The sequence below is a fragment of the Magnolia sinica genome, chromosome 5, assembly GCF_029962835.1.
Source record: "Magnolia sinica isolate HGM2019 chromosome 5, MsV1, whole genome shotgun sequence".
Classification (NCBI taxonomy): Eukaryota; Viridiplantae; Streptophyta; class Magnoliopsida; order Magnoliales; family Magnoliaceae; genus Magnolia; species Magnolia sinica.
The window spans coordinates 112,713,799-112,726,063 of NC_080577.1; the positions used below are offsets into that span (position 1 = coordinate 112,713,799).

Sequence of the window (12,265 nt, forward strand, 5' to 3'; positions counted from 1 at the left end):
TCCTCTTTCGTGTGTCCAATATCAGATTGCTGAGATTCTGGGTCAGGAAACACACATGATGGGGACTGCCTGTTAAACAGCTTGGATCTTGCACAATCCTTTTAGATTGGAATATGTAAATTAAGATCTTCTTTTTGGGTAATGGGGCTTTCTTTAGCTGCTTCAATTGTTTTGTCTGCATCCTGTTTGGTAGATGCCAAAACTAATTTTAGTTAACGGTAATAATGAATTAAAGATCTTAATCTCTAATACATAATTACAATTGACATGAATTCATTATGCATTAGAATCCGTATCTCAAATAAATGATTCTTGTTAGAGATGAACTCATCTTTTGCCATCTACCAAAACAGGGCCCTAGTTTTTGAAATTGTTTGAAGCAAGCCAAAAGTAAATTGGGAAATGAACTGATGTGTGGTCTGCACATTTTTTGTGTGATCAGGGAAAAAGCCTATGGCAAGCATTCAGATTGGGATTTGATGTGATCTTCTTTCATAGAGAAATGAATGATTTGAAGAGTTTTAAACAATTCAGATGATCTTGGTAAAGTGCATTAGGCTTCTATTTTCAATGAAAAGAAAGTATAAGTCTAGGATAAAAAAGGTGGATGAAGAGTGGTAGGTCCCACTTGGTGGACCGTCAACCTAAGCTTCAAAGGATACACCTTCAATCAAAAGGCTGTAAAGCTAAGACAAAAAGATGATAGGGAAGTGGCGTATTTAAAGTCAAAGAGCATGTTTCAAACAACTATTATAGGTGAGAATTTAGATGCAATGAGCTGCGGATGGGCCCACCAAACTTTACATATAGCATCCAACCCATCCAGCAGTGTCACCACCATGAAAATCAGAAGCCCCAACAATCAGGATTGCATAGTAGAAAACAATAACCACCACCTACAAACCTACAAGTTCATGTGGTAGCTCCTATGATGGTTGGATTGGTGTGGTTTTCCGAACATCCCAAGTTCGTGGTGAGGTGATCCTGCTGAATTAGGGGTACACATGGAACCGGTAGAACCGGTAAACCGGACTGGAACCGACCAAACCACACAGTTTGGTCTAGTTCTGAAGTGCACCGGTTCCGGTTCCGGTTCTAAAAATCAAAGAACCGATTAGTTCGGTTCGGTTCTCAGTTTGGGGTCATGTAGAACTGAACTTGGAACCAAATCTGAAACCAGACTGAGTTTATAATATATTTTAGTTGTCTATTTGACTGATGATTTATGATTTACAATGGGTCCTTTGATTGTTTTCATAAATGTCCTTTTGCACACCTTATATAATATCTAAACCATTCATCAAATAGATCACAACACGAATGGACATGGGCTGGATTGTAGACAAAAATGTAATTGGGCTGGATTATAAAAGCCCAAAACCGTAGAACCGAACCTGTTTTTACGGTCCGGTTCCGGTTCCAATTTTCCTAGAACTGTTAAGAACAGTTCAGTTCTAGTTTCACCCCAGAACCAGACCGAACTGACCCGTGTGCACCCCTATGCTGAATGGGTTGGATGCTATACACACACACCCCCTATGGTGGGCCCTATGTGAGGCTAGTTGCACACATTTTCTTATCTACAACTAAACGCGTGTGAGGAGGAGAAACCTTCAAAAACCAATCTACAACGACTCACAACTTTTTTAGCACTGGTTACATGCTGCGTCAGGCAGTTTACAAAACATTGTTATGAATCAGATGATCCGATGTGGCTCTATCACACATGACTTATATAAAAATAATAATAGAAGGGAGACTATTTACACCATCCGAGTTAATTAGCATAAACCCATTTTTTTTTTTCATTTTGGAAATTGAAAACAGTACTAGTGTACTATTCCCATTCCTGCAATTTGAAAATGTGTGCGCGCAAATCCAATGGGGTGTGGGTAGATATCAATTTCCTAATAAAACATACTCAAGACTTACATAAGACGTATTTTAATAATATTCTAAAGCAATCCACATACAGCCATGTCACTGTGCCTATAGATTTTGGGTTAAGGTATACATCTCTATTATATGTAAGGCAAGATGCCAAAGACATTTTCACCCATGCAATTAGTTTTAGGAGAGCCATAGCTTTTGAGATTCGACATGTCATTAGATGAGATTTGCCATATAGATTAGTGATATTTCTGGAATTTTGAAGATGTGTGTGGTTATAAACGGATGGCTTGGATTTTAGGCGCTTGAGGGTATGGCTTGGATTTTACCTGCTCCTCCCTATTCCTTTGCCATGCATGAGTAGCCATCTCCTACTTTTTGCGTTCGCCTATAGCCCACACAACGACTCTATCTAAGAAAGGCCATGTGGTGCTACCATGATGACTGTGTAACATTCTGTCGTGCTACCTGATATTAGGATGTTAGCCTAAACAAGATGCAGACCAAAACTCGAGTGGGACACAAAATAGGAAAAGGTGTGGATGGGTTGTTGATTATTGATGACCCTCTCTTTCTGGTTGTGTGTGTAGTTGCATCGTTTTCTCCACTTGAATTGTATGTGACAATTAACAAGTGTTAAAAAAGTCATTCTTCTGCTTCTTTTACTGAAACCCATCTTCATCAGCCACTCGCCCATACTAATCCCCTCATTTCTTCTAAGAAAACGAGGTCCAAACCACATCAGCAGAAGTTTTTATGTTTCCAACTGCCTAGTGAAGCTATTCTTTTGTTCCATGATTCTTGATCTATATTGTGGTTCGTTTGCCCCTGAAAGGTACTAATCTTGTAAGATTGAGCTCCCAACACTATAAAATTAAGGAGAATATTGACTACAAGCAGCTTCAAGATGCCCCCAAAAGTCAACCCAACAAGGCAATGACCGGTAAGGCTGTCTTTTTTGGAGATGATGCATGATTACTACCAATTTCACTGTCACTGCTAAAGAGGTAACCGTAATCAAAATGATTTTACTTTATATTGTCTATTTGTTGATTGTGAACCAGTAAGCTTTGAAGATGCCATACAAGACAAAATGTAGAAATAAGTTATGGATAAAGAAATTAACGCCATCAAGAGAAACAACACATGAGAGTTAGCCACTCTACCAAAAAGGGCTATAAGAAATTAGAGTCAAGTGGGTATACATGGCAAAGAAGAATGTGAAAAGGAGAAGTTGAAAGATAGAAAGTAGGATTGGTGGCGAAATGGTACAACTAATGACCTAGAATCAACTATGATGAGGTATTTGCTCTTGTTGCTTGCTTAGAAACGGTAAGATTGATTATTTCTTTAGCCGCAAAAAATAGCTGGAAAATATTTCAAATCGATGTGAAATCTACCTTTTTGAATAGATATTTTGAAGATGTTTATGTGAAGTAATCATTGGGTTGTGTAAAAAAAAGACATGAAAATAAAGTTTTAAAATTAAGAAAGGCCTCATATAGCTTAAAATAAGCATCAAAGACATGCAATAATAGAATTGATCAATATTTTCAAGAAAATAATTTTATCAAACGCCCATATAAATATGTCCTTTATACTAAGGTGAATGAAAATGGAGACATATTGCTTGTTTGTTTATACGTACGTGGATGACTTGATCTTTATAGGAGATAATCCAAGTCTATTTAAAGAGTTTAAAGGATCGATGGTTTGAGAATTTAAAATGACAGACATCGGCCTCATGTCGTACATCCTTGACATATAAGTGAAGCAAATGGATGAAGGAATCTTTATTTCCCAAGAAGACTACGTAAGATAAGTTTTCAAGAAATTCAATGTATACAATTGCAAGCTGATAAGCACACCTGGGGAATGTGGCTTCAAGTTGATGAAGTATGATGAAGAAGAAAATGTGGATTTCTCACTCTTCAAGAGCTTAGTCGGAAGTCTTTGACACTTGACGCACGCAAGACCGAATATTCTCTATGGAGTTCGGTTAGTGAGCCAATACATGGAATAACCAAAATCCTCTCACATTAAGGCGGCTAAGAAGATTCTTTAATACATAAAATGTACAATGGATTATGGTTTGCTTTATTTATTATTTCGAGCCTTTCAACTTAAAAGATATTTAGACAGTGATTGGGGAGGAGACGTGGATGATAGAAAAAGCACATCCGGTTTTGTACATATGGGAGAAACTATTTTTACATAGTAATAAAAAAACAACCGATTGTCATTCTTTCAACATGTGAAGCCCAATATGTAGCCGCATCATTAAGAGTATACCATGTGATTTGGCTAATGAATCTTCTTAAAGATATTCAATTGTATCAGGAGAAGCATACAAAGATTTATGTCAACAATAAGTCATCCATTGGCTTAGCGAAAAATCCCCTATTTCATGAGAGAAGCAAGTATATCGACACTTGCTTTCACTTTATCTGAGTGCATGTGAAGAATAAGACCATCAAGTTTATTTTTATCAAGTCACAAGATCAAGTTGTTAATATTTTCACGAAACCCTTTATAGTTGACATCTTTTATAAGTTAATAACTATGCTTGAAATGGTTGATAAAAGAAATTATGTTTAAGGGGGGTGTTGAGAAAAGCACAGTGAGCCCCACCACACTGTATGTGTTATGCACACCATCCATCCATTTTCCAGCTCATTTTAGGGCATGAGCCCTAGAATGACACAGATCCAAATCTTAGGTGGACCACACCATAAAAAAACAATGGGGATAGTTGAAATTTGTATTTTCCCTTCATTCAAGTATCTGTGACCTAATCAATAGGTTAGATGGCAAATAAACATTACAGTGGATCCTAGGAAGTTTTTAGATTCGACTGTAGTCAGGGCTGCTAAAATGGCGGAAAGGTAGGAATGGCTTTAAATTCGGATAAGTGATTTGACATGACCTCATGTTATTGCAATCCCTTTTTGTTCTGTAGCTTTTGGACTTAGAAATCCTACAAATCCACATCATAAACCCACAATGCATTTTCTGGAGAAAAAAAAATGTTGCAATGCATACATGCACCCATCTGAATCAAAGCTCACGTACACAGCAAGCCTTCATACACCATTCTTTACAAACTTTCCCTTCTCAGAGTGACTGCAATAAAAAAAAAAAAAAAAAAAAAGTTTTTTCGTCATTGAGAAAATGTACCTCGCATCATCAAGTAAATAACAATTTCCCATGCATGACCAATGAATCATTTGTTTCACAAGATCATCCATACATACCTTTATACAAGCCATCCCGGCATGTAATTATTTACACTCGGCCCTGGTGCTGCTATCGTTATCTGATCTGGTTGATACCTGCAAGAGATCAACGAGCTTGAGTGATTTACTGCCATCGATGAGCCAGAAGTAGCTCCCTCGGGACACGCAGCATTATTCAATTGTATAGTCTACATAACTAGTATATTGTCCCTACCAAAGTATTATTGTTCCCACCAAAGTATATTCCCCCAATTGGACCATTATTTGGGTGCAATGAACCGTGGTTTGATGACTCTTCGGAGTCGTATTTGACTCGTCTGAGTTAACTTGGTTTCAGTCATGACAGGGACTCTGTTTATTTGACTCGCCTGAGTTAATTTTGTTTCGGTCGTGACCGGTTTAATGCACATTCACAGAATATCTATACATGGGTGATATATCATATCATATCATATATATATATATATATATATATATATATATATATATATATATATATATATATATAAAATCAAAGATTTTATCACAATATTTATAATATTTATTATGAGCTTTCCTAATTCGACGTGTGTATGAGGCTTTAGATCTTCCATGAATGTGTTTTAGCCCACAGACATGCAATCGCAACCTCATGTAAACAAGAGGCCATGGCAAAGGGAGAAAGAGGAAGGAAAAAGGCTCAAGACATTAATCCCTTCATTAAAAGAACTCGTAGATGAACCCTTCACACTAACTGAAACACCTTTATCTACTATAAGTTATAACTCAACGTTTTTTTAATAGTAATAATCCAATGTATGACTAAAAGAAAAGACAAAAACCAAAGGCAATATATTAATTAAAACTAAGGTTGTCAAACTCAGAACTCAGACTCTACTAGCTTAGCCCACAAAATTTAACTTGGGTGAGTCAACATGGTGACTTGGTGAAGATGAGAGAGGTCATGCGTTCATAGCTTTTCCGATTCACACGCTAGTTGCTACGTCGGTCCCAAAGAAAGTCCTGATTGAGATTGAGAAGATGTTTGCCTATATTTTTCTGGGGATGCAAAGACGGAAAGTAGATGCTCCATTGGAAGAAGTGGAGTTTCATCTCCAGGCCCAAAGCCGAGGGTGGTCTCGGCGTCAAGAAGATGAGAAAGGTCATGCGTTCGCTCCATTTGAAGCTGGCATGGGGTATCAGATATGAGTGTAAAAACAGTCTCTAGGGCAGCTTCATGCACTCAAAATACCTACCGTCCTCGCCTTTTGACCCCTCTTCCAGCAGGACGTTCCCAACTTCCCTTATTTGGAAAATCATGCAGCGACTCTTCCCCACTCTGGACAGTCATGCGCAAATTCTAATTGGGCGTGGCACCAGCAGCATGTGGCTCAACAATTGGTCCGGTGTAAGCCCTTTGGCCTCGTTAACTTCCCTCGACATCCTCAATTCTTCGAGGAATAGAACCGTTGCAGAGTATATTGACTCTAATGGGCTGAAGCAGGTCACCCCTAACCCCCTCCCCGACTGGTTAAGAGAATTAATTGCCCAGGGGGGCTTTTGCACGTCGGATAGATTTCTCTGGCCCTCAGATCCTGTGGGAAATTTTTTTGTAAAATCAGTTTGGGGTATCATCTGCGATAGAGATCTTATTCTCCCCTGGTCAAAGTTTGTCTGGCACTCGTCGATCCCCCCTAAGATCTCTCTTTTGGTTTGGAAGCCCCTAAGCTGCTCCATTCCCATCGATGCTCTCATCCAGAAGAAGGGTATCCATATGGCTTTTAAGTGCAACTGCTGCACTGATGCTCACGTGCTCGGCCCGCGCACTGAATCCCCTTCCCACTTTTTCTTGGACGGTGCTCTGGCTAGTAACCTTTGGAGACAAGTTGCTGACCTCTTTGGGGTGTCGATGTTCAGTCACTCATCCATCTAGGACCAACTGCATTGGTGGTGGTTCAGGCCCCTGCCTCGATCCATTAGCCTCATGTGTTTTCGGCTTGCCCCTGTTTTCATTATTTGGGAGATCTAGAAATCGAGAAATGAGGCCAGGTTCGACAACAAGCTGCCCCTGCCTCTGGGTTGTTCTCAAAGGTGAAGTGGTGGCTGATCACCCTCTTCCCTATCTTTTCCATAGCTTTGCTTCTTACGTCTCAGGCCAAGCCCATTGCCTCAGTTACTCTCCGAGCTCCTCACCCTTCCTACGTTTTTTCAATCGTTAGATGGATCAGGCCGAGGGAGGGTTTTCTCAAGTTAAACGTGGATGACTCTGCTTTGTCGAATCCAGGTCCTGCCGGTGGAGAAGGTATCTATCGCGACCACCTGGGCAACGTGATTTTCGCCTTCGCCAATGGGTACGAGAATGCCTCTAACAATTTGGCAGAATTGAGGGCCATTCACGATGGTATCAACCTTTGCTTGGACCTGGGCCTTCAAAATGTGATCTTGGAATCTGACTCCAGCTGGGTTGTGCATTGCCTTAAGATGAATTGTGGTCCCTCCTGGAAGTGGGCTTATTGGCTAACCAGAATTGTTTCACTCGATGGTAGGGGTTCCTTTCGAATCGCTCACGTCCTCTGGGAAGCAAATGGTCCGGCTGATAGCTTGGCTAAGCTTGAGAATAATTTGCAAATCAATAGAGTCTTTCCTAACATCTCCTCCTTGCCCCGCTTCACGAGAGGCTAGATTCTCCTAGATAAAGCGGGCTTAGGGGCCATCAGAGATCACATGTTTAAGCATCAAAATTAGCCCCTTGCTCTCTATTTTTGTTCTTTTATTTGGTTCCAGATGTTTTGGGGGTGGTCGGGGCCCCCCTTCATATAGTATATGATAGGTGGGGCTGGAATTTTTTTTCATGTTTCCCTCCCGATTGGCCTAGGTTGTAATTTTGCGTAGTCAATGGTAGATCCTTTTCTTTATTAAAGAAAAAAAAAGAAAAAAAAAAAAGAGTTATGGCTAAGGGTAGGACGAGAGCGAGAAAGGAGAGAAGATAGTTAAATTTGATACTCTAGCTGCATGTGAGGCTTGATACGCAGTTACTAAATCACGCAGCAGAAATTCGATTGTTTGGACAATCAACATCTGTGATTCGTGGTTACTTGTAAATTACTTAGAAATTGCACAAGTTGCATACACTAAATGCAAATTAAACCATTCAATTTATTTATGTAAGTTTAGATGTTTTACTTTCAGATTAGTGAATATTTATTGGATGTTAAAAATGAAAAATATCTAACGGTCATATTTGTGTTTTCCTTTCATCCAGATCTGTGTAACCTCATGAACAAATTGGATGAGAAATAAACATCACTGTGGGTCCTACAAAGGTTTTAAGGTGGACGTCATCATCCTCATTATTTTCTGTGCTGTGGTCCACTTGAGCGTTGGATATGTTTCAATTTTGCTCATGCCTTAAAATGAGCTGGAAAATGGATGGATGGTGTGTATAAAACACATATATTAAGGTGGGCCACGGAGTCTTTAAACCATGTAGCTAATTAGTGGTTTGGGTTCACCATGCAATCAGACCTTGCATTAGATTTATGGAAGTTGGATAGGCAATGCAAGCAAAGGGGTCAGCTACTTGGGTGGGCTCCGCCATTAGGTTTATGTGAAATTCATTGACAACCAGGCGCGTCACCCCATGTTAGGGACAGGGCTAAAGAATCAGCCCCTGTTGTGATTGAGATGGAAGCACATGATGGGAAACAATGTACAGAAAAACCTCACCCTTCAAACTATTCTCGTTCGTGTGGCCCATTTAAAGAATTGGTGGACTTGATGTTTAGGCCCAGGCCTAAATAATGGTGTGGCATCTAATGGTTGGGGTGTATTTCATGTGATTATCGTGGTGGGCCCTGTAAAATCAAGGTTGGACATCTCTATCCTAAATTTCCTTTGGTGTGGCCCACCTGAATCATAGGTCAGCCTTATCAGTTGTCGTGGGCCTAAGGTGGAATTATATACATCTTATGATCGAAGTGGATCACAAACACACATCAAAGTGAATTCGTCAATAACCAAGGGTAATCAGGAGTGGGAGAGAGACGTTCATCCTTACTTTTTTAGGACAATCACAATAACCATATGAATCTGACTCCAACCATAAGATGCCACACAAAAATTTAGGCATGTGCCCCCTCCTGTACACTGTTTCCAATCATGTAGTCCACTTGAACCACGGATTAGAGTTTACTTTTGGGCCCTTAGCTTATCATGGAGTGACGCACCCGGTGGTATGGATGGATTTTATATAAACATCATGGTGGGCCCACCCGTTCTACCGATATATTTGCTCGCACAACAGTCATGATTGTAAGTAGTCGAATGATAATTATATTGATTTATGAGATATTTTTAAAAACTTTTTGAAATATCATAGATTTTTTTCATCTCCTTAAAAATCCATTGTGCCATCTTTTTATGGGTTCTTGATATTCTTACAAGCGAATTTCATTACTCTCTATTGAATATATAAAGTAATCCCTTTTTTCTTTTTCTTTTTTTTTGGTTAATTTTGTAATAAGTCATTCATATCTATCTCATCTCCTCCTACATTGGTTGTGTTTTTCATTCCATATCATGGTTATTAAACTCACGGTGACTCCAAACCTGAGATGATTTACTATTGTTTTAATACACAGTGCACTTAAGGCCTGTTTGGATTACCAATTACCAAATTAATGTAAAGGAAAAGTGCAATGTAAAGAAAAATTGAATGATAAAAATTCTTGGCTCCTGACAACATTGCATTTGACCGCTGATTCCTTTGTTTGGTTTTATTTTTTGAAAGTTACTTTTGTGGTTTGGTTTATAGGCATTAAAATCCTAATCTCACATTTTTTTTTAAATTACTTTAGTCTCAAATGATCACATCCATACATTAATATTGCTATTCAAATTCAAATTTCCCCAATAATGTCATGAAAGAATGCAATGATTATAATTTGTTTTACCAATCACCTGAAAACATTCACATTTGACCAATGATTCCTGTGTTTGGTTTGGTGGGGGTAAAATCATAATAATAACACATTTTCTTTTATTACCATGTTAATTGGTAATCCAAACAGACCCTTATATAGATGATTTTGTATTGTTTTAATAACACATACATTAGGAAGTAAGAAAGGCATGTTACCCGATGTGGAGAGTGGGCTCACACTCTAGCGGATGGAAGAATCCGTCACCTTGCTGTTGGGGTTGTTGTCGGTTGTAGCTGTCCACAGCATGTGCATTTGGTTCCCACACGTGATTATGATTTGCCTGTGCTCCTTCCTCTAACTGCAAGTACAAATATAAAAAAAGCTTAGTTTACTTTAAATTGCTAGATTAGACGTGTCATTACATTGGGCTTAATTTGGGAGCGTGTATTCAATAGTAATCGGTGTGAATTGGCAATTTTAATAGGTTTGGGAGAGTGTCCACCAAAGGGTCATTCTAGAGCGTGTATTCAGAGGTATTTATTGTGATTTAGGCTTGTTTGGAATGCGGGATTAAATGGCATGCAATTGCATTAAATGAAATTAACATCATTATTGCACAATGGTTGCATGTCCATTTGTATTTTGACAGTCAATTCCTATTACAATTCCATGATCCACCAGACATAGGTTTCACTGTGTAAATGTCACGTATGAATGGACGGCATGGATAGAACACGGGCATCAATTACATATGAATGGATGACATGGATAAAACATATGCATTAATGTGAGACCTATGTATGTAGTGGATTTCGAAATCTGTAAAAATCCAGAGGTTTCTATTGTTGGAACAAGATGATATGATACTTGAATTAATCCAATCCATCTTGTCATTTCCATATGATAGATGTAATTTGCATGGGACCAAATGCAATTTTATACCACCTAATCCCACGTTTTGGATAGGCCAAGTTTATTTGGAAGCATATATTGCGTGGGGAGTCCCATTCATGTCAAATACATCATAAGCCTCTTATTCTGAAGACACACAAAGGCCCCATTATTCCAATTCACATGGATCCCAATGCTTATAAAATACATGCTCTGATGTAGGGATGAATGTGATGAGGTCGATCACCATCTTCCTCAAGAGGATAACTACTCCAAATCCACGGAGCTTCTCTGGACTCCTCACAGAGACTTTTCGAATCCACAAGGAAAGAAAGCAAAAAAAAGAAATAAATTCTAATAAATTCAAAATTGATTAATAAATTTCAATAAATAAGTTCACAACTCTTTAAATAGGGATACCAAGTTATAGGAGAGAAATAAGAAGAAAACTACAACTAAAACTCCTAAAATTCGTGACTTACTATAAATAGTAAACTTACTATTTATAGACGGTCATGATGTCTACTAGTGCGTAAGGTTTTTGGCCAAAAATAGTAAGTGTCCTATTTGGCTTCACTAAACCGTTCTCCTAATTATTCTAAGCTCTTTTCATGTTGGACACAACTCCTAAAGCTAGACGGATGAAGAGTTATAATCAAATTAAAACTTATTATTTACAGTACAAACGAAATTAAAACAGGGAAACGACCGTCGATCCAGGCGTATTTCCAAATCTAGCTTGTGTAACCCGGCATAGCGGGGTTGGTTGGCTAAAGTATCTCGTTCTACCCCAAAATCATATATTTTACGCCCGATAACTCATTTCGGATTGTGAGATATGCCCGATCTAAGGTCTGACGGTCCGGATCACTTCTGTCATCGACCGGGCCTTTTCTGATCCATCTTGGCCATGAAATTGTCCGCGACCCACTCTACATCATGCTCCCAAATGACCTCCAAGGATTCCTTATTTTAAAAACACACCAAGACACTCGGGAAGCAGATTAGCTGGTGTACTACACACCACCAACCTGGCTAGTATGGGTACGTGTCGTGCTGCTATGATGCTCCTAGAGTTTCAAGTTATACGAATGGTTCAAAGGATATTAAAGTTACATGGCCCCACAATGATATATATTTTTTAATATGTACACCGTTCATTCATTTGGTGAGATCATTTTAGAGCATGATCCCAAAAATAGAAATTCTTGTAGACTACACCACAAATAATAGTGGGGCAATGATTCTCACGTTAAATCATTCAGAGGGCCCACCATAATGTTTATTTTAGGTTACAAAGACCTGAATAAAGAGGAAAAATAAATATTATATTGATGCTAAACTTCT

The 12,265-nt window shown here is 38.8% G+C and overlaps 1 protein-coding gene across 3 annotated transcripts in view; it reads right to left on the minus strand.

Annotated features, from left to right (window-relative positions):
* Window positions 1-3,161: 3,161 nt before the first annotated feature.
* LOC131246766 (agamous-like MADS-box protein MADS4) overlaps window positions 3,162-12,265 on the minus strand; it is a 62,683-nt gene continuing 53,579 nt past the window's right edge. For 2 of the 3 annotated variants that reach the window (XM_058247156.1, XM_058247155.1), the window contains 3 exons: window positions 10,243-10,385; window positions 5,145-5,222; window positions 4,770-5,013 (listed from right to left, as the gene is read on the minus strand). In XM_058247156.1, coding sequence (XP_058103139.1) covers window positions 5,147-5,222; window positions 10,243-10,385 — 219 coding nt within the window. In that variant the 3' untranslated portion in view covers window positions 4,770-5,013; window positions 5,145-5,146. Of the gene's footprint in view, window positions 3,245-4,769; window positions 5,014-5,144; window positions 5,223-10,242; window positions 10,386-12,265 lie in introns of those variants that run through there. The other variant, XR_009171496.1, reaches the window with a different exon arrangement.